This window comes from Salarias fasciatus, chromosome 13 (genome assembly GCF_902148845.1).
Source record: "Salarias fasciatus chromosome 13, fSalaFa1.1, whole genome shotgun sequence".
NCBI lineage: Eukaryota > Metazoa > Chordata > Actinopteri > Blenniiformes > Blenniidae > Salarias > Salarias fasciatus.
Genome location: NC_043757.1, coordinates 24,077,105 through 24,105,103, shown reverse-complemented (window position 1 = coordinate 24,105,103; position 27,999 = coordinate 24,077,105). Strand labels below are relative to the sequence as shown.

The 27,999-nt window shown below is 44.1% G+C and overlaps 1 protein-coding gene across 1 annotated transcript; it reads left to right on the top strand.

Moving 5' to 3' along the window:
* On the top strand, positions 1-26,260 carry LOC115399369 (heparan-alpha-glucosaminide N-acetyltransferase). Its single transcript, XM_030106691.1, has 18 exons — positions 1-4; positions 280-374; positions 1,047-1,174; positions 2,051-2,169; positions 4,590-4,659; positions 4,729-4,795; positions 8,009-8,106; positions 10,982-11,058; positions 11,961-11,991; positions 12,105-12,265; positions 14,210-14,322; positions 15,385-15,506; positions 16,129-16,252; positions 16,340-16,426; positions 18,581-18,658; positions 23,633-23,703; positions 24,827-24,939; positions 26,079-26,260. Exons 1-18 carry the CDS (start codon positions 1-3, stop codon positions 26,258-26,260), a joined length of 1,740 nt encoding a protein of 579 aa, XP_029962551.1.
* The last annotated feature ends 1,739 nt before the right edge of the window (positions 26,261-27,999 follow it).

The following is a 27,999-nucleotide window of genomic DNA, read 5'->3' as shown; positions in this document are numbered from 1 at the left end:
ATGGGTCCGCAGGAATAGAGGTTACTGTGTCTGTGCTATGATTACTTGACAGTAACTACATCTGTAATTCAGCTTGCTTCTTGTCACAGTTGGATTTGTTACAATAATCCGTAATAAATAATGTAGTTCTGACACACATGTCGGAATTTGTTTAACCAATGATACTGAGTCAATCTCATGACCTTAATGATGGTGATCAGTTACACCCTTCTGCTATCACATATTTCTGATGTACAAGAACATCTGTGCTGCTGCTGTAAATTGACTGAACCTGTGCAGGTGTTAGTCTGAAAATGGACCAAGCTTTGCTCACGTTTCACAACCTGCTGACAGAAGAAACGTCCGTCTTCTACACATCAGATTACTGCTACAAGGTAAAGGATTTCACGTTTGAATTGAGCCTCAATTAAAAAGCAAACAATAATGTTTCAGTACCCATGTATCCAGGTACAAACTGATGTTCAGCTTTTTAACCCACATTCACAAAGGGGAGGTCAACACTGTATCCCACCGACAGGCAGCTCATTCACGTATGCCAGAAAAGTCTTTGCAGGCAGCCGAGTTTTATTTAGCAAAAAATATTCTGTCCTGGCTCTCTGTACAGGAGTTATTCAGTGATTTTGCATTTTTTTTCTCTCATCCACTTGTGAATCACCATCATAAATCATGATGACTGAGGATTTTGAGAGATTTAAAAATGAAGAAAGTTTGCAGTCCTCCGTCGATCTGCTATGCCACCAGGTAGCAGGGTGCTGGAGGCAGTCTCAACATTACAAAGATAGTCTTCAACCTGGACAAGTTTTCAGTCTATCAGACAGAAAACAGGGACATACACTCACGTTCACTCCTACAAACACTTCAGAGACACCAATTAACCTGAAACACATGTTTATGGACTGTGGGAGGAAACCAGAGAAAGAACATTTAGATCCTGAAACTTCATCGCATTTGTAATCAGGATGCAGATTTTCATAGAACTAAAAAGACTTTATTCTTAAATTGACAGCATCCTGAACCTTTAACCAGTTTTTTCTTTACTTTCTCAGTGCGTGCCTCAGCTTTTGGTGGCCGTGAAGCCCAACAACAACAACAACAATGAATCCGCAGTGATCAGCACTAAGTTCGCTCTGACCATGCAAGTCCAGTCGCCAAACAGGAACACAACGTTTTGCAGGTAAAATGTGTGATTCTACAAATAAACATCAGACTCGTGTTCCACAGAGTTTCAGATGCTGATTGTTTTCCTGCTGATGTGCCTTGCTGAGCCTGTGGCGGTGCACTGCTCTTGTGTCCAGACGGATCGTACTGCGCTGGCATCCCACGATTGCGTCAGCAGTCTGGGAGATTATTTACAGGGTTGGGGACTAAATCCTGACCTGCTTTCTGAACCTGAGTGATGCCCTCCCTTAAACCTGCTCGCTGGGTATTGATCGGGAGCCTTTTTGGGGTTAATAAGACCTGACATTCCAATATTGATGAAAAGGGCTCATTAAAGCTTGAAAGCCACGTGTCCTGGAGGATGTTCAGTGGCGAAGACAGTTCTCATGTTCATAAACAGCCACAGAGGCAGATTTCCATTTAGGGCTCACCTGTGAACATGTTCTGCTTGTTTGTTTGTTTTGCTACAGCACAACACAACTCTGCTGTTGTTGTTTTGTTTTAAGCTCTCTTAGAGGTCTGGTATCTCAGATCAATGCTGAGGTCTCTAACCAGACTGTGCTGCTATTGATTTCCTTTTGGCCTTTGAAGAAACACTCCAAGTGATAGCTAGTATGTCATCCCAACAGTGGATCGATAGGAGTGTGTAATGCGTGTTTTTTTGGGGGCCTGAAACTGGAGATGGTAGGATGGTAGATCCATGCGCTTTGGGAATACGGACGCTAGGTGGTGCTCATGAGCTTCCCATGAACAGAGAAGACCAGAAGACTTTTGCCATCAGAAGGAAAACAGCAGCACCTTCCTCAAGAAATGAAGAGCATTGCACAAAGCAGCCAGCCTGTCATTTCTGTGCTTCTCAGTGTGTCTGGGTGTTTCACTGTTTCGGTTCCAGGTGGAGTCAGACATATGAAGAGGGAGGTCAATACTCTGTTTGGATCCAGAGGTCAGAGGTCGAGTCTGAGGCCGTCTGCTTTCACACTGTGGACGAAGCTCCACACCATGCAAACCTGCGTGAGTAAAGAGGGCAACAAAGAACCGCACTGACAATGAGAAATCCAATCCCCTCCTCTCAGACTGCACATGCTTGGTTTCATGTCAAGCAGCAAGTCATTTCATGATGTTTTCCCCATAATAAGATATTATTGTTGACAGCTGTTATGATCAACGGGCAATAAAGAACTATACAGCATTGCTTGGTGAAGAGGGCTTGGTGGGTTGGGCTTCGGTGGCCGTTCTGTGTGGCGTTTTCATATTCTCCCTATGTTTGGGTGGGTTTTCTCTGGTATGCATGTAAGATTAATTGATAACTCTGAATTATTGGTTTGTCTGATTGTCCAAATCCTGGTCCTGGATGATCACTTTCCAGCTGGTTGTAATGTCTTCTCGCTAAAACAAACCTAACTGTAAAGACGTGCTCCTCAGTCAGGATTCCTGCAGAAGCGGCTGAGGTCCCGGTTATTAGATTCAGGTGAGTTGGAAGAGGCAGACGCTGTAAACACGCAGCAGGACGGTGGCCTTTCCAGGCACCGGCTCAGAACAACAGACTGGAGACTGGATTTGACTGGCTCGTGGCGGCACAGTGACAGCAAAGGAGCACGAGGCCAAACCTTTGATCCCGTCTCTTCTTAATTGAGTCAGCAAACAGGAGAATCGCTTCTCCTGTCCACATGCACCGAGCAGTAATTCTCATCTGTCTCCTGGGACATGATGCGTATTGATCACATAAGACTTGCTGTCTTCAAAAGAGATAAAAGAAAAGCTTTTCTGCTTGTTTTGAAGGCCTGGCCTCTGTGTGTGCAGCATTGTGGGTAATACATTAGGGAGTGTGGAAGGATTAGGGCGTAATGGGATTTTGAAAGCGTCTCTCTCCATAATGTACACTCTACTTAACAATATTGCAGATTATGTTGTAGATCAGACTTTTAAGGCCAAGTAGCCATTATCCGTTATGGTCAGTGTGACTGCACCTCTCACAGTATGATGAGCTTCCATTAGCTTCACAGACCGGTGATTATACAAACTCCCCACAGGACTTGCTCAGCTTAAGTAATGGTCTGGTCAGCAGCTCGGGACAGGTAAGAGTTGCCCTGCCAGGGAATTTCAAAGTTTACTTCGGCGTCTCGGATTGATCGGCTGCCGGGCTTCATGAGGTCATGGCTCTGGCGCTGTGCTCTTCAAGCACGTGTTTCTCTGCAGCCGCTATCAGATGCACCCTTTAACCATGTTAGTACTGTATTCTGCATCGTACCACAAAACCACAAGTCACCTGCGCGTCCAATGATACCCACCAACAAATCCACATTATCGACGAATATTAAGTGTTTGATCGACATCCCCAAATAGATCAGTGAACTGAACTTAATTTAGTCACCTCACATGCCGCCATTAATTTTCTATTTGTCCTGCCGGTAACTGCATGAGTGATTACGGCCGCCGCATAGATCCAGTGTTGTTTCGCTTCAATCTGCTGAGAGCTTTATGATGGCTTTACGAGGGCCGGCCCGACTTTTTCCGAAGCGATTAAGTGACCACTCTTCGCTCGGAGTGGACGTCCGAATGTGGATTCAGCTCATGTCAAAATGGCTCCGGCTTGTTTGCTTTTCCACTGAAGTCAAACAATGCGCTGCCCACTTATTTCCTGTGCTTTGACGCACAGAGACCTCACTAATCTCCACCTGAATCTGTGGGTCATAGTTTTATAGCCAGTAGCACATCTGGGAAATGTTGTCACTTTTCTTTCATTGAAAAAAAAATCCTAAATTGTCGAATTCATTTTTTTCTCAGCAGTCCAAATAGCATTCATGTTTCTTTCTGTCTTAAGCAGTAATACAGACACACCATGGGACAGGAGCCAGTGAAATACAAGCTATTAGACCTTTCCCCGGTCTGCTTTACATTCTGGAAAATGTGGTTTTCAGACATGAATAAAACTTGCCCTCTTCAACCCTAACCCTAAATATTAGGTTTCACCACAATTCTTGCTCTTGGACTGTAGCTAAGTTTTGTATTTTTGAGCGTCTAGGCCTGACTATTTGTAGTTTCATGCCATAAACTTCCTCGTGACCCTGCTCCGGCCCTCTGGCAGTCCCACTTTGTTTTCTCATCCTCGTTCCAGCGTAGCTTTTCATTTTCCTTTTTGGACGCCTGCAGGGCCAGATTATCTAGAACGATCGGCCCTTGATGGATCCGGCTGAAGTTTTCCATTAGCTTCCTGTCCGTTGCTTGAGGAATTCCCTCTGACACCGGTTGACTGACAGGGAGCCACCAGAGAGTCCAGGGGCCAGTAACGCAGGAAGTCTGGACTGGCAACCGGCCCCAAAATCCCCCAGTAGAGACTCCCGACTTCCACACAGTAACACCGCGACTCGGAGTGGATTAGGTTAACTATACATTTCCCTCTTGTTAACATGTCCGTCTCTTGTCGTTGTCAGCTCTTCTGGTGGCGACTCTCCTCCTGGCTGTAATCGCCCTCCTAGTCGTTCTAGTACCGTACATCTACAGGTATGTTTACCACATCGCCCACAAACATTCAGCTCTGGTTGCTCTTCCAAACCTGTTCCTTTTTCGCAGGAGGCGGTGTACATCCCATTTTATTAAGACCATTTGCTGCCAAGGTTCACAGCCCTCGGTGGATAATGTAAGTACAATGCTGATTATAATGAATGCATTAGATTAATATCTTTATAAATGCAATTAGATGACGTGGGTGTATCATTTCATTGATTAGATCTAGATCCATTACAACGCAATCAAAAGGTTTTAATGAAATGAGCATTTACTGGCAGTTTCGATAGATTTTGGAATACAGAGTTTAGAAAATATGCTGAAGGTTTGTGTTTGGAGTCTATAAAATTTTCATTACTTTTATCCTGCATCGTCAGACTTGGGGTAGTGAGGTGCTGGAGCTGGTCCCAGTTTGCAGTGGGTGAAGGTTACTCTCTGGACAAATCACAAATGACATGACAAACAGTGCTTCTATTTAGTCACCAAATAAATGCATGTTTTTCCATGAGTATCCAGAGAAAATCCATGCAAACTCCACAAAGCGAGGCCGCCACACTTGGATTCTAACCAGGGTATATTCTGTCTGTCAGGCGAGAGTGCCAACCACTGCAACGCTGTGCAGCCCTCCTGTTAACGCTCTTCCAATCTGAAAAATCAGGAGCTTAAATCAAAGTAATCACACAATCTTAATTTCCTCACTGGAGTCTGTCAACATAAACGTTGCCTAGCTGCATTGCATTATTTTCATTGCCAAGCCTGAGATGCATACCAAAATTGCTCGGAGACTCCAGTCATCAAGCTGCTTGGAAGACACTAATGGAATGATTGATACAAATGTTAGCAGAGCCAGTTGAAAAGCAGAGTCTCATGAAAGAGATAGCGCGCCGCATCCCGTCCAATCATCCGGCGGCACGGCCAGAGTGTCTGTGCGGGTTTGGTGAGCATGAATGGCTCCTCTCATTCTTCCGAGCGAGATGTCTCTGGCTTCCATATGCCGTCTGGATGGCATGCAGATCCATCACGGCGTATTAGCGCTGGGGTCTTCCTGCTCTGGTTCTTTAAACTGCTGCAGCGAGGCCAACCAGCCGGGCTAATCCAACTGAGAGGGCAACAGGCCAGAGTCATCCAAACTCTGCCTCTGCACAGAGGCTGATTTACTGTTTTTACTCCGGGCTTGTCTGGATATTTGTTTTTAACATCTGAAAACCATTGTACTTGTAATTGTAAAGTCTTACAAAAACTTTACAAAAGTTGTACATTTTGTCCTCTATTCGCTCAACTTTTTTTCTAAATGTTGCTGATGACACTTAAAGTAATGTTATGGTCAAGGTTGATTTTTCTTTTCTTTTCACATCTCCTCTAAAACTGAGCACCAATGGAGATAAAACAGTACAAGACCAGAATGTAGTTTCAGCAGGTACTGGGAAGTTTGACCATGTAGGACCCAATAAAGAGAAGCCAAGACTGGATTGAAGTGAAATTTTCTTTTCGCGAAAGGTTAAAGTCTTGTTGCAGCATTTTGCACAATCTGAAGATGATCCAAAGCTGATTTTATGAAAAAAACTGTTAACACAATCCAAATGAGAGGAGATGAATGCACGGGCAATGAAAAGAAGACACACAAATTTCAAAGGCTGGATTCATCTGAAGAGTGTACAAAGCTGGAGCTGAAATCAAAGTTTCTGTTTTCTCATTTTTTAAATTAAGTAAATTGTTGTGAAACATTCCTTGAATTTTGTCAGGCAACTTAAAAAAATTCAGAAGCTTTGAAAAGAAAAATATTTTTGGATGTGGTCAGTATAGAGGCAATACTGTAACACCTTACAAACTGACCCAGAGGGAATATGTACGGCAAAAAGAGAACTGGGCTCAAAACAGATCCCTGCGGTACTCCACATGGCAGGATTGCTGTAAATTTGTCAGTTGGATAGGATGTAAAACATTTTAAAACAACACCAGCAATCTCAAACAAATCCTTCGGCCTGTTCGTCCTGACACTGTAGATTCTCAAGAAATCTCTCTAGAAAGTTCCAGTGAAGTAGTTTCTGTAGAGTTCAATTTTTTAAAAAAACAGACTGGAAGGTATCCGTCTTGTTAGTTTTCTCCGAAGAACAGTTGTGTTGCTCAACGGCTGTTTTTTCTAAAATCCTTGACTCGAAAGGTAATTTGGATATTGGTCTGTAGCTGTTTGGAAGTGATGGATTTAAATGAGGTTTCTTTTATAGTGGCTCAACAACAGATTCTTTTTAAGGAGCTGGAAACTGAGCCATTGCTTCGGGACGTATTAATCATGGCCACAATTCAGAACCCATTTTAGCCAAAAACACTAGCGAGAGCAAAACTTTTAGTTTATAATCCAACTTAGATACCATGGACCTCCAAGCACTGAAGGCATCAGTTTATCCTATAGCAGCATCTTAATGTTTATTTTTTTTAATCATTTATTTTATACATTGGCAGTCAATGTAGAAACAGAAACATTCATCGACTGTCCAGAGTCGAGAGGGGTTGAAGCCGATTGCAGCTGAATATGAGCAAAGACAAACTTCACCCTGAACATGTCACCAGTCCATCTGATGGAAAAACAGAGACAATCACACACACACTCAGGAGTCTGACTAACTTCAAACATGTTTTCAGACTGTGGGAGAAAACCCTCACACACACAGCGACGCCAAACTCCACAAAGAAAGGTTTCCACTGCACTCAAACTGGGACAGGAAATGAAACAATGAATTAATGAATGTCGATATGCAATGGATGACAATAAAAATATTGACTTGGCAATTTTAATTTAAAATATTTCCATTATGTATTTAAAGATACGTGCATATTTAGTTACATTAATTCAAGTCCAAGTCTATAAAGCTGTGCTATTGATCATGATACTGATTTTTTTTTTTTACATATTATTCTTGAAATTGTCCAAAAAACAAACCTTTAAGTGATGGGTTTTTTTTTTCATTAAAATGTTAGAAAAGTTTAAAATGCTCAAAAACAAAGTAAAACTTCACAGACCCAAAATATTTACGTTGATATAATTTCACAGGTTCACTTGACTTAATATATTTCTTTACTTGGAGCATCTGCAGAGCACATTGCTCACCGGTTGCTTCATGTCTGTGAGATTAGCCGCCACATCCGCTTCACCTCAGAGCCAAACATGTTGTTGAGTAACCCTAGAGCCCGGCCGTACGAATCCCCCACAAACAGACGCCGCACGCACAAATGGAACCCGCATGGCTCCAGCGTTTGCAGACGGTGTTAATAAGGTAACAAATGTTGCTGGTCGTCACACAGCCTCCCATGACCCGCTCTGCTGACATGGCTCTGTGTCTCTTTGCAGTTGTCTCTGCAGGATGGAGCCGCTGCCGGTCGCGAAGCTGCAAACAGGCCCGGTAACGCTAAACCAGCGCGCCTGCTCTCCCTGGATGCTTTCCGAGGGTATGCACATGCACAGCATCAACAGCCCTCCTGTTTATCGCTCTATCACCACATTGCTGCTCGTTCACATGCTAATTCTTTTTAAAGCAGGCAGGGCCGTGGTGAAAATGCACAGCCCCGACATAATGAATAATTAGGGGGGGTCACAGTCTGGCCACATGCTCCCCCAAGCTTTTGTTATCAGGCGGAGTAGCTTTGGGCATGATTTCTGATATCAGCGCGTCTCGGGTTTGGAACAGTGTGTTTCTGTTGGACAGGAGTGATGCATGTGATTGAATCTGGGCTCCCTGCTCGCCTTAATTGTGGCCTGAAGGGAGACACAAAGCACATCTCTCTGGAAACAGGATGCGGGTGTGGCTTTGACCTCCCCCTCACAAAATAATTGATGTAATAATACCGTCAACATATCAGCACACATCCACACGGCCATAGATCTCCTGCCAAACCGGAGAGCCAGAGGAAATCCAGCAGCAGCGTCCAGCAGACAATTGGCATCTCCTCCATCTGTGGTTTTCCTTTGGACGAAAAACGCAGCCGAAACCACAAAGCATATGTGCTGAATTGAAAATACATAGTTTAATTTAATGTGGGAGCTGAAGCGGTTGACTGTATTTCCACCGGAATCTGCGGAGGTTCAAGGAAAGGATAGATTTCAAATGAACAGGCGGTTGATTCATCCTCGCCGCTGCAGTCCCGCTCAATCTTGTTAACTGGAATGTCACGCCGGGTTGCAGATACCTGTCGCATATTGATGTCCCGATTGGCAGCGCAGGAAATTCTCATACCTGGCAACGTAGTTAATCAAAGCGTGACTCAGCTCTGGAGATTAACGCGCCGTGCGCCTCCTCAGCCCTGTGACTTACGATCCATACCCCTGATGAGTAACAACTTTCTCCAGAGAACAGACACATCAGTCATCTGCCAGAAATGCTGAGACATTTCTGAAGGCAAAAGACTTTTTCTTCTCAGCTGAAAGGTTTTCCTGATCATTGCTCAGAGCTCCAGTGACATGATCTACACAGAGCAGTGGAGCACGGTTGCACGTTAATTTTTCTAAAAGGATTTGGATTTTAATCTTGCGCAGCTCCGCTAAAAGCTTCTCGCCGGTTTACCCACTCCTGAAAATCGCACCGTCAGTAGTTAGAGGTGCCGTACAACAAACGGAACAACTATTACAGCAACACGGGGGATTGGGGGCTGCATTAAACACCAGGTGGCTGACTCATTCTGGGCCCGGTTTTTGACTCAGATCCAGGTTCTCTGATTCTGACGCTTTGCACACAGACCTTGGCATCGCAGCTTAAGGTTAATTTATCAGGACCAGAACGGGTGTCCATGCAGCTGATAGTGCCAGCACAGCGGGTAACCCAATACTGCTCCGACAGAGAGCATGTCTATCCATTTGCAGACCGGAGTTGATGCTCTAATCGGTAATGCAAGTACAAATGATTCAAATCAAACAAGTCCCTAAGTGTCTATCAGTGAGTCATAACCAGTTGTCACTGCGAGAAAGGCAAGTCCCTCTGCAATCCGCCAACCATAAATCACGCACGCTGATTCCCAGAGAGGAATTAAGTCCATTACTGAAGTGACAAATGCTGAGTGGAGAGCCTAACAGGGATATTAACAACTTAAACTTGATTAGGAACCCAGAAAATAGAGTCTGCAGTGCGTCAACCCCAACACTATCATGTATTCTTCTTTTATGCCACACAACACCCCCGGCTTGTCAGCATGCATCATATTAATTTACCTCTTTTACTTTCCCTTGATCATAATTAGTGGCCTCTGTTGTCACACGCATGTGTTAACCGTGATGCACTCTTTCACCATCAGACAGCAGAGTGTTTTAATTAAGAAGATGGCCAATAAGCCGTGATATTACATCGGTTTTCACAGGGTCTCATCTGGCTAGCGATTTAACCTTTGTCTTTGTTACTATGGCAACTAATGGATGTGTTCGCCAAAATTTAAATGATGGTCTGGGTGTGTGTGCGTGTGTGAGAGAGAGAGAGAGAGGGAGGGAGAGTGAAAGCGTACATGGACACATGTGCCGGGGGTTTACTCTGCTTTAATAGCCGTTTTGAGATGATAGTGACCGATTAAAATCTTGTATCAGCAGGTTGAGGCTAAAAGAGCAGTAATGGCTTTGGTGCACCTCTTAATTGAATCTGTGCAGAAAAACAAGAGGAGGCAGAGGTAGATACAGTGCGCCTTATCGGGCGCGCTCGTTCTTAAAGGTTGTCCTAATCTGGTTACGGCGCTTGAAGATCCTCTTATGATTTTTATGATGTATTTTGATCAAATAACAACGTAAAACAATAAATTCCTGCATTTGGGATGGTGAAAGGCTTGCATCTGGCTCCGCCGCTTCACGTTGCCCTGCAGCCGTGTGCAGTGAATCAGCCTCCACACCCACAACACCTTTCCCCCCCACTCCTCTGAGTGTGTGTGATCCAGTGAAGCCCGGCGTCACGTGCTCGGCTGTGTTTCAGCAGCCTTGGCCGGCGCTAAAGTATAAAGTGTATCATATATTAGGCACAAAGTCTTTAGTCAGCACTCCTGCTTGAGGAGATCCAGAGGACAAGTGTTCATTTCCTGAGTGATTCATAATGCTTAGATTGCATTACCTTGCATTCGGAGTGTGACAGAATAAAAAGCCCCTCCTCAGACCTCCTCATTTCAAGAGTTAATATTTATTCACAAATTATGTATTACTGTCAAAATGTGACAAATAAAATGAATAGAAGCGAGTTAAGAACTTTACACAGTGTTTTTTTATTAACTGTTGTCTTTTCTTTACTGGTTTTATTTTTTTTTTTTTAAATGTGTCCCTTGAATTTGTTTTTAGTGCCGTGTCTCATCATCTCCGCAGGTTTTCCCTGACGGTGATGGTGTTTGTGAACTATGGAGGAGGAGGCTACTGGTTCTTTCAGCATGCACCTTGGAATGGTAAAGCCAAGTTCAAAGCCACAAACAGACACACACAGGCTGTTATTCACACCGATGATCAGCTTATAAACACTGATTCACCTGATCTGCTTCTCTCTGGACTGAGAGGACAGTAAAACTCCTCACAACCCAGGAATATTTTCAGAGTGAAGCACAAAACCACCGTGTGTCCCTAAACGCATAAATTAATTAAATGAAAGTAAAGTGAGAGTAGCTTGCGTCTGCAGTTTGGACTCAGCCCGACAAGCAGCCGGTGCTTGAACTCCAGGCTGTCACTCAACGTCACCATTGTTCTCTCCCGTCGTTAATTATGATAAATGTAACTTCAGAAAACAGGCACACGTAGGAAGGGAGCCATTCCTCCTAAAAGCCAGAACAAAGGTAACGCCGTAGATATTAATTGTTATTAACTAACAAGGAGGAGACGGTGATGAAGAGGAGGCGTGATGAGGGTTCAGATGACAGCTGATCAGTCCCCTCCCTCATCAATGGAGCTGCAAAGATGATTTGATGAGTAAATGATTTTTTTTTTGACTAAAATTTAACTTTTTTTTTTTTTTTTAAATGAAATGCATATCACTGTTGATGGGTTTTCTCAATTTAAAGTTCCTAATGGACTATTTGCTGCATGCACAAGACTGCATTGATCACAGAGGTGGATTGATTAATCTTCTCTTGGCTGCAGGGCCGCTGCTGTCAGGGCTGACTGGGAGTTTATTAATCACACCTCCTCTAGATGGAAAGTTAATGACGGAAGCGGCACCTTAAGGACATAACATTGTTCTTAATTCACCCCGATGCCTCTGCGGATGGAGGGCGGGAGTTGTGAACCCCGTGTGAAAACATCCACTCCAGTGTCTGCCGCTCTCCTGATATTAATCAGGCTTCTGAACTTGTTGCAGGTCTGACTGTGGCAGATCTCGTCATGCCCTGGTAGGTTTTGACGCGACCCTGTGATACTCTGAGTCTGTTTAACATGTGCAGTACACGTGTGAGTGTGTGTGTGTGTGTGCGTGCGAATAACACGGCACTGTTGTGTCTCTTAGGTTTGTCTTCATAATTGGGACTTCAGTGGTTTTGGCTTTCAGATCCATGCAGAGGAGGGGAGCGAGCCGCCGGCAGCTGCTGCGAAAGACCACCTGGAGGACAGTCGTCCTCTTCCTGCTCGGCTTCTGCTTCCTCAACTACTCCCCGAGAGACGGGCCGCGTAGGTGCAAAACACACCGCAAGGCGATAGCTGGCAGAACGACAACAGTGTTGTGTACTTTTTGTTTGCTCCAAGCAGCTCTAATTATACGTGCACTTTCTGCATGCAGAACACCAAATTATGAGCGTCGGCGGAGAACAGGGTGAGGGGAGTTTCTTCTAATAAAGCACCTGTTGATGTTCTCGAAGGATTTATTTTTTCAGTCACTGGTGCATCAATTTAACCAATTAGTGATTTTTGCTAAATGAAAAAAAACTCCATCAGCGATCGTTTTCAGGGTTGTTTTGTGGTTAACTAATTGTTGAGAATGATGTTAAATGAGTTGATCTGCAGATTTGTGCTAAAAGCCGAGGCTCCGGGGCTAATTCAGGGTTAAAGCTGGGGGATAAGACTGAAAATCCCTATTTCGTGGTCCACCTGGGACGCTCAGGGCGCCCTTCGCGCATTAGCTATCGGCGGTGCTAATGGACTTTCCTGGGTGGGTGTCGGAGTAACAGGGTTAACGAAAACACTGCTGTTTGTGTGCGCGGCCTCACAAATCCAGCACTGGGGGGGTGTCGGTGTTGGACGGAGGCAGATTGAGCAAAAACAAGCTCTGTGGTAATGGACAATTACCGACAGATAGTGTTACAGCCGTCAGCTCCACGCAGCTGCCGAGGACTCTGCTGCTGCTCATCGGAACAGCGCAGCGACTTTTACCATAAACTGCAGCTTCGCCCTCCGTCTCCAAGGACGTCCTCGGCGGGCCGGTCCCAGGGTTTGATCTAATAAGAGAATGGAGTCATATCGGCTCAATACGTGAAACCCTTTCAATGTCAGACGAGACAGAGGGATTTGTTAACCTTTGACATCGACTGTGAGTCATTTCAAATAAATCCTGACATGCTCAGAAGAGCAAATCACCATCAAACCAGGACCCTCAAATGCATCAGTTTCATCTCATTTTTGCGACTTTTGACTGTTTTTAACTGTTTAAATCTGAAATAGAACGCAATACAATACAATTCATTGTAATAGAATGGGAGTGTTGGTGTTGCAAGTTAAGAAAGCCGATTTAATACATTTATTTTGATTTAAAAAGTTCATTTTATCTTCATTTAGAGCACAAAATATTTTTTTTTTTGCAAAACGCAGTCAGGTTTTCACCTTTGACGGTATTTTACATCTGATTGTCAGTGAAGGGTTATAAAAAAGGATTGTAGAGAAGTTGTTGACAGTTGTTTGCTCCACTTTCTGCTTTCTTTTTTCAGTCCTGCTGATTCCCGACATATATTATTGTATTAATCTATCACTCTGAGAGGTGAAGCAGACGGCAACGCCTTCACCTAAATGATATTGAACGCCAAACCTGGTGTCGTTTTCACCCGCAAAAAAAGCCCGAACAGAACAAAAAAACTTTTTTTTTTAAAGCTGAAGGTGTTCCGGTTTGCTGCAGTTCACATTCACACGATGAGCGATAAAATCACGGCGCACCAAAAACCATAAATTATCCACGGTGGGGGTGTAACCTGCAGCTTTAACTAAAGTGTCATTAGCAAAAGCTTCCTCTTTTCCTGTGAAAGCAGAGATTTCCGCCTCTTATTTGATTTGTCCCGATCAATGATTGGGATCATATTGTTTTTACGGCACTTTGTGCGGCAAAGAGGTTTTCAATTAACTAATGTGTAGATTACCATCAATCTCTCAACCAGCAGCCAATCCCATCCTTCCCAATCTGAGATAACTGGGAATCTTCGATGAGCTTCCCACGGCCCTGCCATGTCCGTCTCCTGGAGGTTGACACCCTTTCCGCCGTCCCCCTGCTCTTCATCACCGTCCCTCCGGAAGCCGCGGCAGAGGGATGATAGAGAGGACTCCTAAGAGCCTAAATCAGCGCAAACTGTGTGTCGGTGTGTCCGTCCAGTCAGAGCGAAGGTGCACAGAGCTGTCCATGCTGTGTTGCAGTGTCCTGGTCCTGGCTGAGGGTCCCCGGAGTGCTGCAGCGTCTGGCCTTCACCTACTTTGTTCTGTCTCTTCTGCAGACTTTCTGGGGCCAGAAAGAAATCCCACTGAGAGCGGTGAGCGGTTCTGTCAGGTTCACTCTCGTCAGTCGTCACACGCGAGGACAAAAAGGAAAAAAGAAAGGCAGTGAAGTTGTCCAACCTGAAACGGCACATTAAGAGAACACAGCCATGTCCAAAGCTTTGTGTTTTATAAACACTGAAGGGACAGACTAATACTGTTCCCAACTTAACCGGGTATCAAACACTTTTACTGAGTGAGCAATATGAGATGAGATCATTTATTGTGTTATTATTTCATGTTGAAAAGCTAGAGAGCTTATCTGGTTATCCTGGGATCAAACCATTCATTTTTATACTGTGAGGTAATAGGGCTAACCACTGCACCATTGGTACTTCTGAAATAATGTGGCTTCAGTATAATCACTACAACCTATAAATAACTTAACTATTCTGCTTCGGCACTAAAGATCTTTGTTTGAATTGACCAAATATTTAAATTTCATGTTTATAAAATGTATAATTTTCCAACCAGTGCTTTCTGTAAATATCTCATTATTCTAGTTCAAATCATCTGTTGAGGATCATAACATTTCTCTGTTCCATTTTTAGAATTTAAATGAGCTCTGTGCTTCACCATAACCTAATTTGTTTTAGTTCCTTCCCCTGATCTCTTAGAACGTCCTTCACCGGACGGAGACAAACCTTCAGGGCTGTATTTCAAAACTATTAGACACAATTTAGCACAATAACGCTCCAGTGCTGACAAGGACAAACGTTTCCTGGGGAGCAGGATCTTAAAATGAATATCGCAGACGCCACCTGAGAGGCCGTTATTACTCACATAGATCCAAACTACAGAAATAAATGTCCTGACTGTCTGAGGAGGGTTCCTGCAAGACAAGATCAGTCACCAGGAACGAGGAGGAGGAGGAGGAGGAGGAGGAGGAGGAGGAGGAGGAGGAGGAGGAGGAGGAGGCCTTCATCCACAAATGTTCCTGCTTACTCATATTTGTGTGACTAAGACTCTAAAATGATTGATAACAAAAATATTAGATCCCAGTTCACTCTGTCTATCTGTTGCTATATGAGATGCCAGCCAGCTGTGTTTATATGCAGCCCCACTGGTGGAGCCCCCTCCAGGACGTTCTCCTCTACTGGCCCCAGTGGCTGATCATCCTCCTGCTGGAGACCGTGTGGCTGAGCGTCACCTTCCTCCTGCCCGTGCCCAACTGCCCGACGTGAGTCCAGGCCGCCGCCACCGCTGAGCCGCCCGTCCTTCCACTGTCGACGCATGCTGAGAGAATCAGTCTCCCCCACTGCAGCTCGCTGAGCTGCTCTCCAGCTGGGGCGGCGGCGGCGGCAGCGGCGGCGTGCGCCCTGTGCTGCAGGTGTTATGAAGCGCTGTGATTTATGGGCCTGTGGTGGATGCTTCAGAGGGCATAATTAGCCAATCTCAGTCTGTCATGTGCAATAAGAGGAGTGGAGGCAGAGGATCCATCTTCCTTGCTCGGTGTCTTCGGCTGTGTGTGAGAGTGTGTGTGTGTGTGTGTGTGTGTGTGTGTGTGTGTGTGTGTGTGTGTGAGAGAGATCCTGCATGCTAGCAGCTATACAATAAACTGGGTTCAAACAGTCGTGCTTTTTTTCACCCCCCAAGTCCTGTTTTCTTCCCCCATCATTTGACTCTGTTTCATTTTTAATGGAGTGTGAGGATTTATTGGAAATTCAACTCATTTCAACACAAACACAAATTAAAATTGATCACTGATGTTAATCAGCTTCCACTGACACATATCTACCATGACTCCATGTATTTAAATGTCATCCTCCTTTGTTTCTTTTACTTCAATATGTTGTTATCAGAGGGTATTTAGGAGCTGGTGGAATCGGTGATAATGGCCTCTACCCAGAATGCACTGGGGGTGCGGCAGGACTGGTTGATAGATGGATGTTTGGCGATAACATGTACAGATACCCTACATGCAAGGTATGCATCATTTCAATATACAACTTAACTATCCATGTTATAATTTAGAGTCCGATACTGTAAAGTCATCTCTTTGTTTTGATCCAGGAAATGTATCAGACGACGCAGCCCTTTGACCCGGAAGGACTTCTGGGTACAATCAACTCTGTGGTCATGGGTTTTCTGGGGATGCAAGTAAGATGAATGCTTTCTATCTCCTGTGTGACTTAAGTGCTTTTGAATGATGAATGAGTGACTATAGTTCACAAATTACTTGGTCAGCAAGAAACTCAGAGCGATTTCCACAAAGACGCGTTGGATTTGTTTTTTAAATGTCTTTAGATGAAGTCTTTCTGCTCCCCAAATTAGTTCACCTTTATTTTATATGAATCATAAAGCAGGGAGCAGACATACCTCCACAGGTTTATGACATTACATCATGTACCATTATTAGCAAGAGCAGTAAATTCAGCTTTGACCTTTAAAAGTACAATGCGGAAAATTTATGCCTTGTCTAATTAAACCACTTCTTGTCCTGAGGGGCAGCGTTAAATGATCATGGTGCTGCTATGGCGCCATTTTTTGAAACTGGTCCAAACTGTGTGTGTGTGTGTGTGTGTGTGTGTGTGTGTGTGTGTGTGTGTGTGTGTGTGTGTGTGTGTGTGTGTACACATGTATAAGAGCAAGTTGTTTCCAACAACAGCTGTTTGTGCTAAGTCTACATTTGGTTGGAAACATACTGCCTGCTGGCCGATAGCAGCTTTAAAGAGGCTCCGATTCAGTCTGTGAGATGAGAAACAGCTTGTCCTCATTTGTTTACAGGAAGAATGGTATCAAAGTCAGAGCTGCAGACAGCAGCAATACAAGCTGCTTGAGAAATAGCATTAGCATGAAAACCAGACTATGAGGTTGATTGGCATGCTGAAGGCTGCAGAAATCATTCAGCCTGGGAAGCAGCACGCTTTAACAAACATTGTGGAGAGAAAAACTGGTCCTGTTTACACGGCAATGACTTCAAGTGAAAACACAAAGCTTTTGTTGCGTTTTGGATGTTCACATGATAATTCATTGCAAAAACAACCAACAGCCCCAACTTGTGGTCTGGCAGGCTAACTAGCGATTCTGCCATTTACATGTAAACGGACATCGTTTTCAAAACATTGCCATGTAGACGCAAAGGTTTTCTGAAGCGAAAATGCAATAAATTATGTTTTCACTTGAAATGTTGCGTACATATCTAAAAAAAAAACAGAAAAAAGAAAAATGTACCAAAACCTATCTTCACATGATATCAGTCAGGTGAGCCAGCTGATGGTACTAATGATCAAAGATATTCTTAGTATATCGAACGGCTGTCAGTGGTGTATGATCAAAACATATTGAAAAACAATATTTATGATGCAATTATTAAACTACAGACATAAATGTGGATGAATATCTATCTTATATAGGTTTTTTGTAGTTTGAAGCTCCAAATATAAATCTTGTAGTTAACAGATACAGTACAACGTAGCTTCTTTATACTGGGCAATACACCATCTTGTGGCACAAAATAGTAATACAGCATTACAAATGTCCAATATCGTCACTTTCTCCATATTTTAACTAGGTTTGCTTACTTATTTTCTATAGAAATTTTTATTCACAACAGTAGTGCATATTAAAAATAAGATTTACTGAAATAATGCACCACAACATGCATTTACTTTTGTGGTTGTGTTTGAACTAAAAGTTTTAAATAACTGTACTATGATCTCTGATGGTTCTATGATGCCGATATGGAGGTGAAACGTGTCAAACAGTGAGAGTGCTTGGTCAAGGTTATGTGAAGGACATTTTCCTGCCTCAGTGAAAATACACAGCTGCCATCCTTTATTGGCAAAACACCATCAGAGAGCGAGGAGGAGGGTTTTTCGTCTCTGATGCTGCTGGTGTCACTTATAACCATTTGGGTTTGTGGGAAGTTGCCACGCAAAAACAGGCGCATTGCTTAATTCCCGGTGGGCGGTTAGATCTGAGCCCTTCAGTCAGCGAGTCTTAGACGACGCGCCAGGTGTCCGCCGGCGCGCTCTGTGTTCGTCCATGCTAATGTCCTCGGCTGAAACGTATTCATCATCACCAAATTAATCAGGGGGTGCGGATGACTTACACCCCACATCTGGCTGGACGGGACGGGAGAAATGTGAGCGCCACGTCAGGGACGCGCCACCGACAGCCACATCCTAGGCCTATTTGGTTACTCAAGGACACACGAATACAAGGCTCACATTAGCTGTTCAGTTGGTATTTCTCATTAAATGCAACGAATGAATGAGTTGGTTTCCATGTTTCTTTTTTCTTTTCCTGCAGGCGGGGAAAATTTTCATTTGCTACAAAGGGAGGAACCTTCACATCCTCGGCCGACTCCTGGTGTGGGCCGTTATCCTGGTACGTTTCAAAAGGTGCTGAAATGAATGAGGGTTGAAGTGAATTGATCTGTTTTTTTAAAGCAATGCGCCAAATGACCGGAAACATTGTCATACTGCAGTGACACACACACACACACACAGCAGGGGCACATTTACGGGCCTGATGCTTTACTTGGCCTTCCAGGTGAACTCTCTAACGTGTTTGCCAGCCGCCGGAGCATTACTCATCGCCGCTGAAGCCATTCATTAGCGCGACTTCAGACGAGTGTGATCTCAATGCAATTAAACAGCATCCATGTGTGGCCGTGTTTCCGGGCAGACAGGGTTATCCAGCGCCGCCTCGGGGGGGGATGCACAACGACTCTCACGGAAAACCTGAGCCTCACATGTGGTTTGAGATGAGAAGAGTTGTGCATATTATTTACAGTCAACTGCAGGCGTCAACGCACAGGAGAGGCACAATCAGTTCGAGCACCTGCAGGCGTGGTTTCAAGAAACACGTGGCAATTTAGAATTTTTCCCCAAAAATGGTTGAAAGCTATTCAAATCTGAAATTAAAACCTAGATTTGTTGGGTTAGTGTTTGACATATTTGTTTTTGAGTTGTTCTCATTCTGGGTGGTCTTCAAACACACCAAAAGAGCCAAGCTGGTGTCTGTTCCATTTGAAGGGGGTTGCGTCTCCCACAGGGAGAAGCCCAGCGTTACAGGAGATGGCATGTTTTGCATTTGTAAACCTGCGACAGGAGGCAGCGAGTCCGCCATAACGAGGCCGGCGGAGAGCAGTGCAGAGAAGATGAACTGTGGCTGGCCGCGGTTATGCCATGCGCATTTGGCGAGATGCTGCAGCGATGTGGCTCATTTGTAAAAACGGGGTTAGTAGGAGCCTTGCACGCCGTGGAGGCAGACATCCTGAACCGGCAGTCCCGTGACCTGAAGCGATGATGGAGCTGGGAGAGCTGTCTGCATCAGCCAGCCTTTAAAATCACACTGCGCAGGGCGAAGAGCGAGCCAGAGAATACAAACAAAGCCACAGAAGCAGGCTCGACTCATGCAGTTTGTGTGTTTTAATTGCAGCAGTGGACATTATCTTCATTACTGTTTGTGGTTTGTTAGTGTTACATATAAAGAGGAGACTGCCAGAGAGCTTCACAGGCTGCAGCTGCAGGAAAAACCTGATGGTCAAGCAGATTTGGAAATATTGATTAGAATAGATAAGATTAGAGTAGAGCTAGTTATTCATCCATCCATACGTGTTCTAATGGAGCCAATTCCAGCTCACTGTGGGTGAGAACAGGATACACCCTGGACAGGTCACCAGAGTTTTATAAATGTTAGAACACATGTACACATACATATTTAGGTGTTTTCAGAGGTGGAGATGTGTGTGTGTAAGTTTATTTCCTGGGTGAAAATGGATTTTAGGTTTCCTTGAGTTTATGTAGCTGCTCACTAAATATTATCGGCAGTAAAACGACCAGGATTCATAGGATTCAGGGACGGTAGGATCAAATAAGCTTTTTCTTCTTCCTCTTTAAAGCATGGTTAGTGTTTGTGTGCATGCAAGTGAGTTTATATGCAAGACACCTTCATGGGACCCCTAATACATGAACTATTGTTGATCAGGAAAGAAAGTCCATCCAAATTTAAAGCCATTTCTAAATGATTTGAAATGAATTAATTGAGATAATGAACTTGCAAGTTATGTAGATCTCAAACTACTCTGATATGTCCAAAAACTGGATTCGATTAAAAAGTAATTAAAAAATGTAATTAGAACTGACCTGCAGTTACTGCTGAGTCAAAGAAACTTATGAAAATCACTATTTACATGTGTCATATCTGATTATTAAAGGTGCATTAAGGAGTTTTTCAACTTTAAAAATACTTATTTTCCACCATAAATATGTTTTATTACCATTAAATACATTTTTAATGATGTGTACAATGTGCCCTGACATATTCATTGTAAGTACCGCTAACAGCGCTAAACTGTCATTTGAAAGTTGCAGTGCCGGTCCGGCACCAGAATTTTTTGGGGGACAATTTGAGAGGAATGACGTAATGCACGCTCAGGCTGGCCTGATTGAGTTAAGTTTCGTTTTGTCCGCCATTACTCCGCCGGATGCTTAGTGAGCAACAACTGAGCAGTATTGAGGATGGATCTTCCAGAAAGTAAGAAAAGACTGGCTTCTAGCACTGCTACAACTCCAGCACAGACTCCACCAGGTAAAAGAAACTCAAATTTTACTCGAGCGCTACTAAAAGAGCGAGGAAGGAGATCCCCTCTTCCGTGCACGCAAGCCACAGGCACGAGTTTTTCACTAAGCTGCATTACGCTCAAGGCCTGCAGGGGCCGCTGTTTCGCATAAAACGTGCAAACTCCTTAATGCACCTTTAAAGGTGCTGTAGGCAGGATTTTGCTAGTCAATGCTAATTTTTCTGTGTTTTATTTGGATTAAATGTTAGAGTATCCATTGTTAATACTTTAGTAGTGAAGTATAATTGCACTACCGCGAGGGCGCAGCGTTTCCATCTGTCTCTGTTCTGAGCTGAAAAGGATTCTCGACCGCTCCCGGTATGTTTGACCAATCAGAAGAGCCCCTGAGGCTCTATCCCAATTGGGGCGGTGCTTAAAAGCTCTGCTTCTCGTGAACACGCATGAGGAAGTCCAGGCCCGCATATTTACCTGCCTCGTCAGACATAACATCATCAAAATACCACGGAGGCCACAGTCTGTTTCTACTGTAATTCTTAAAAAAAAAGAGGCTTTGACCCCAGGCCTGCCGTGAAAAGGTCACAGGTGAATCAACCCGCCGGTGCGGGCGGCCGTGACACTGCCGGCCCCGCTCGGCACGCCGAGGTGGGCACGACTCCGGGTTTCAAATCGCCATCTTGGATGGGTCAAATCGCCATCTTGCGAAGGTAATCCTGCCTACGGCACCTTTAAGTGAAATGAAGCAGACGGACTCCTGAAAACTACTGTTAAATAGCTGAAATTATATTAAATTACAAACAAAAGTCCAACATGCTGATTCCAAAAACTACTCACAGTGAAAGTATTTTTTTTTTTAGCTGCATTTAAACTGCACAGTAAAGTGATTCAGTTTACTGAAATTAAAATATCTACAGCTGTGAAAACTACACCACTGTAAATAGACCCTACGCTTCACTGTTTGCATGTTCTCCCTGTGGACACGTGGGTTTCCTCCCACAGTCCACAAACATGCATGTTTGGGGAGTGTGTGTGTGTGTGTGTGTGTGTGTGTGTGTGTGTGTGTGTGTGTGTGTGTGTGTGTTCGTCCTGTGATGGATTGGAGACCTGTCATGAAAATACAAATACTCAAAATCACTACCTATATGCGAGTGTTTTGTGTTGGCAATTTCTTCCTTTCACCTCTGGACTCGATGTCTGAATAAAGATCATCTGGAGCGTTTTCCACCCAAAGATATTATACAGAAAAACATCCCATCAGACCCTGCCTTGTGAGAAACCAAGCAGTCACTTTAAGTCAGTGAAACAGACAAAAATCTTGTTTTTGAAAGTCGGAATCAATTGAAATTCTGTCGTGAGTGGTTTTTTTTTTGGCATTAACCTGAATTCTTAAATGACAAATCTCCTCTATTACGACTCCTGCTGTTGAATCTTATTGACTATCATTGTGCAGCGAGTGGCTGGAGGGAGGTGAAATAAATTAGATCCATTTGGCTTCTCCCAGAGGCTCAGAGTGATAAAGTAACACATGATGAAATAAATAAACATAAGCCCTTTATACTTTTCCACTGTAGCTCAAGCCTTACCGGTTAATGCCACCAGGCTTATGTGGATACGGCTGAAGATTATGATATTGGAGATGATGTATTCAGCACGGTGTTTAGTGATGGATCAATACAAGGGACTTAAAGTCCTGGTTAATTGAAACAAAGAATCACAATGAAATAGATTTTCTTACATTGCTGTAGTTGACAGAAAAGGAAGACACTTATTATTGATTTTTGGGTACAACATATGAAGAATGAGCAAGACATGTGTTGGATAACATAAGTGGTTAAATCTATTTTCAGGTTGTGTTTTTTTTTTTGTTTTGTTTTTTTAGCAACACAGCAAACGAAATTAGCTTTAGCTACTGGCCTGCTCTTGATATTGACTTTTCTAATACGATTTCAGCTCAAAGTGGAGTCAGGAAGCAGAGCCCGACTGCCTCCTGTTTCAGGCACGTGCTCTTGACATTAGCAGGTCTCCTCGGCGGAGGACGGAGCTCGTTAAGCGCATGCAGCCGACCACGGCGTCCTGTCCGGGCTCAGGAGCCGCGCAGAGACAAAAAAAACAAAGCGTTGAAACGGCAGGCCGGACGCCTCGGTTCAGCGGGCCGAGAGCTCCGTGGCCTTCCTCATAATAAACAGCAGCCACTGTTAATTAAAATCCAACGATCAGGCTTCCAGAAGTGAGAGATTGAAATTGAGCGATTGCCCCACATACCAGCCCCGTCCCGCATCCTGCTGCCTGGATAGCCTGGAGACTCAATCCTGCCCCAGCTAGGCTATTTCCACCCCATCGATTCTGTCATCTATACGCATGATGGATATCCACCTAACGAGCATGTTTGGATTCTGATCCGGTGCCCTGGCTTCCTCTCTGGAGTCCACAGCCTTTCCTCCTGTATCTAAATCATATGGAAAGGTGAATAAATGAGACAATAAGAGCTCCTGGCTGTGTAGGGTTCAGCGGATCATCGGTTTGACCTCTGGGTGAATAAGAACAGGCCGTCAACAGGCCAAGTGACGATTGGAGGCTCCATTCTGAGAGCTAATTCAAAGTGTTTCCTCTCTTTGGTTTTGGTGCAGTTGCGCTCGTCCCCGTTCGTACGACGCCCAAATCATAACGGGTTGATCTGCTGGACTGGCTTGTTTCTGTTGCCTCACGTTTTAGCAGCCCGATACGGATTGCTTTATCGTCCTGCATCGATTTGAAATCTGTTTCATTTCCACCCTCAGGGAATCTCGGCAGCCATCCTTTCTAAGTGCACGAGAGACGGAGGATTTATACCTGTCAATAAAAACCTTTGGTAAGTGCTTCCTGACCCTCTAAATCCAGCCACTTTTCCTCACAAAAGAAAGGATGGGTTTCCAACAGGCACAAATCAAGGCCGCTAAAACACGCGTTTACTTACCTCTAACGACAGCCACGACTGTAAATAATCACCCGGGCTGTCGGGAGTGTGAGGTGGAGCCGTTATACATCCACCCAACATGATCGCTCTTCCTCACGGCCGGCGGAGTAAAGAATGCTTTTTGCTCTCCTCCCCAGCAGCATTACACATTTTACCAGCTCCCGGTGACGGGAACGGATCACTCTCTGGGAAAATATAACCGTAAAACCACCGCGCGCTCCAACCGCTGCCCAAATTATCGTACGCCTTTTCGGAAGAAACAAGGCAGCATGTCCTGATAAATGCTCGTAATGATTTTGCATGAAATACGGCACAATTACTCCCTCAGACACAGATTACTTTACAGCCTGCACAGTTTTTTTTTTTTCTTCTTTTTCTTCTGCTCCTGCTTCCCCCCTCGGAAATGATGTGAATCATTTTAATGTTGCAGCGGGAAGAATACCATTTCATCTGTGATGTGTAAGCAAATTCCTCCCGATGCTCCGCGGGGGCCCTCGCTGACGCTCCGCTCATCCCTCGCCATTACCTGCCCGGCTTTTATAGGCAGTTCATCATGGACAGCTTATTGAGCTCCTGAGTACAGATCCCTGCCTGAGTGTCTAGAAGTAATTAACTCCCAGCCAAGAGTCCCTTTTGGCCTCAGTTCAGCTGAGATTTATAAAAAAATAAATAAATAAATAAATAAAAAAAGGAGCCCACAGTTCGCAGGCTGTGGTCGGCAGCCTTTTTACATTTCATCAACCATTCTTGCACTTAGGAACAGACAGGGACATGGCTGCTTGGCTCGGCTCCACGGGGCACGTGCCAGAGATCCACTGCTGGTGATGCTGTGGAACAATCCAGAACCGCTGGCTCCACACCCCCCGAGACGTTATTTATCCGTAGTACAGGATTGATTGGCCGCGTGTGTTTACACTCTTGTTCACACCCAGCCGCTAACGTTTTAGTGGCGCCCAAACGTAGGGGGTAAAATGTAGGGTGGTGTCGTTAAAGAGCCGCTGATGGTGTGTTTCCGCAGGTCCCTGTCCTACGTGGTGTGCATGGGCTGCTTCTCGTTCCTGCTGCTGGGAGCCATGTACTTTGTCATTGATATCCAGAGCTGGTGGGGCGGACAGCCGTTCATTTACCCAGGTACCATCTATTCGTGGGCCGGGAGACTCCTCACACACGAGGCTGAAGGAACGACTGGAAATATGATTCTACAGAATCTACACGGGGTGTGAAAGTCACTTAGCAAATTAAATGCTGCTTGATGAGGTATTCATGTATGGAGGGTGGAAATGTCACTTTAGTTTTTACTGAATTTGTACCACTTGACCATTTTAGAACAGCAAATTATAAAGCACAATATTTTAAAACATGATAATTCTGTCAACAATTACCATTCTTATTGATATGACGAGTGTCAAAATAAAAGTATTTTATTTTGTAAGGCACATTTTACTTTTTTTTTCCTTTAACTATGGTAATTCAAGAAAATACTGTACTGACGCAAAGTCGATAAGTTTTCTGCCATTATAAAATAGTGAATCACGTCACGGCAGAGACTGAAGGATCTGAGCCAGATTTCATCCGCAGATGATCTGTGTTTAGTTTTCCAAACTGATTTAAAACAACCTGCGGCTGATGGAAAGCCAGGGGCGATCACACCGAGCCCTCATTTCTCCCCTGCTAAATCACTTGGCAACATCAGTTTAACACATCAGCTTTTCAAAGCGCTCTCGCAGATTTTCCCATGAAACCATCCAAAGCGTTTCACTCACTACTGTATTTCTTGGATCACAGAGACTTTTACATTCACATCTTCAAAAGCTTTAAACAGACGTTTTTTGGCAATAAAATTGTAAAACTGTGTGTTATTCTTACAAATAAACATTTTTTCTTATTTAAACTCAGCATTAAGTATTTCTGTTGTAATATAAACTGTTTTGGGGTTATTATAGAGCTCATGATGTTTTGGCAGAGCTGTTTTGTCTTCCAGTTATTTCTTTACTTTGCATTTGGATTTGTAAATAAGAGTTTAAAGTAATCACTGTAGAAGTTACATGGAAAACTTTTGTCGCATTGTCCAGGACGCCTCAATACCTTCTTTTCAGCTTTCACTCTTCCCACTTATTTACAATAATAGCAGAGCGGATGCAGTTATTACTGGATGGCAGCAAGCTGTGGGCCATCATCGAAAAATACCAACATTTACTCTGAGAAAAGAAAAAAAAACACCCCGAACTATTCAGTGATAATTTGTTTATCTCTTCTCGCGTCCTCCTCAGGGATGAACTCCATCTTTGTGTACGTTGGCCACTCTCTCCTGGGCTTCTACTTCCCTTTCAGCTGGGAGATGCGCTTCCAGGAGAGCCACTGGGAGCGGCTCTTCCAGAGCCTGTGGGGGACGGCGCTCTGGGTGCTCATCGCCTACTTCCTCTACAGGAAGAAATTCTTCCTCAAAATATGAGCTGGATTATCACTTTTTGTTCTGTACATGCTTTTATTTTTGGCTTTATTAAAAACATACCCTCTCTGAGAGTTTTTGGATTCATCCATTTATTTCGCCGCAGCCCATCTGCTAAACCACTGACATCCAAGTTATCCAAGTTTATTAATCAACAACAAGCTGCGGCACAGTGGAAAAAAACAGCATAAAAACATTTATCTGATAAATCCACGAAAGCTGCTCTCAGTTTGTGAGGAAGGTGGAGGGGGGGGGGGGGCAGCTGAGGGCTTATTTGATGCCCCTTGTTTTGTGCACAAAATAGAATGATTAAATCAAATACGCCGAGGTGGTACTTAACAAATTAGGCCGAGTGATTCCACGACACACCAGGCCGACCATTATGGGTCCGTTGCCATGGCCACTCCTCCTCTTTGTGCGCGCGTGTGGGTACCATCTGCCGTCCAAGTGACAGTACTTTAATGAGGGTCAAGATGCACAGCTCACAAAGGAGCGTCATTAATGGGACCGCCACCTCTTGCACTCATTGTATTAGAAAATCAAGGAAATTACACAAATCCAATTCATCAGACGAGGCCCCTCCAAGCACCTCAGCCCTCAACATGTTTTCCATATTTAACACGTTCATTGTGCGGCTCGGAGACACAGTTCAGAGGAGCGATTCATATCTGTCCGATGTTTGTGTGTGTGAGACGGTGCTAAACGGTGTTTTTCCCTCGGCATCGGGTCAGGTGGAGCACGCATCATGAAATGACCATCTAGTTAATGAAATGAAGCGGCTTCACACTCCTCCTCTCCAGAGGAGCCATATGAAACTTTCCCCACAAGCCGTGATAACGCTGTGCGGGACAAGCGCGGCGGTCTTGGCGAGCTTCTCACAGGCAGAAGTTGTTGTTTCAGGCCCACTAGATGCATCCTGCCTCCTTGAGCAAGACTCAGACCTGTAATTGCTTTTCCAAACTCCTGTGCCAACAATGCAAATGCATAGCTGAATCATTGTGAGATGAAAACGAAATCAATAACTACTCACCACAGAGGTCTAAAGATATCTTCTGTGTATTTGCATGCGATGATATTTAAACGTAAGCATTCAGCTGACTCATCCAGAGTCACTTACAGTAACTGCAAAATCACTATGAGCTTCAAAACTGCTTTTTTTTTTTTCCATTAAACCACAATCTCTCATAAATAAATATGAAAAACTGTCAGTAGATGACAAATAATCTTTATGTCTCTGGTTGTTTTTTTCCTCCTGAATCCATACTTTTGCTATGCAAATGCCTCATTTTAGTAAAAAAAAAAAAGGCTTTTTTTCCAAAAGCTGCACATGCCGGACCCACACCACCACACTTCCTCGTCTGTATTGATTCTCACTGAGCCCATATGTCTCAGGATACCTATAGTCTGTCATATGGAAACTTTATACCAGATGTGCTCATGCTAACCGCCCGGCTTCTGGTATCTCAGAGCGGTCTTCATGTCCTCCCCTGATACAAGCAAGCAGCATTACTTTCATCCAACATGTAAGTGAATGTTGTGAGCATGCTGCTTATTTAATTATTCATCATATACACTTTCTGCCATGAAGACAACATAATATCTCAGTTAATGGGACTGTTTCCATTAGTGGTTTTTAAAATAACTTCTCTTGAAATGTAAGTATTTGTTTTATCGTATTTCAAAAGCAGAGTTAAATTTTTAGCTGGTGCTCAGTGGGAATGGGCAATTTGGGTGCCATTACA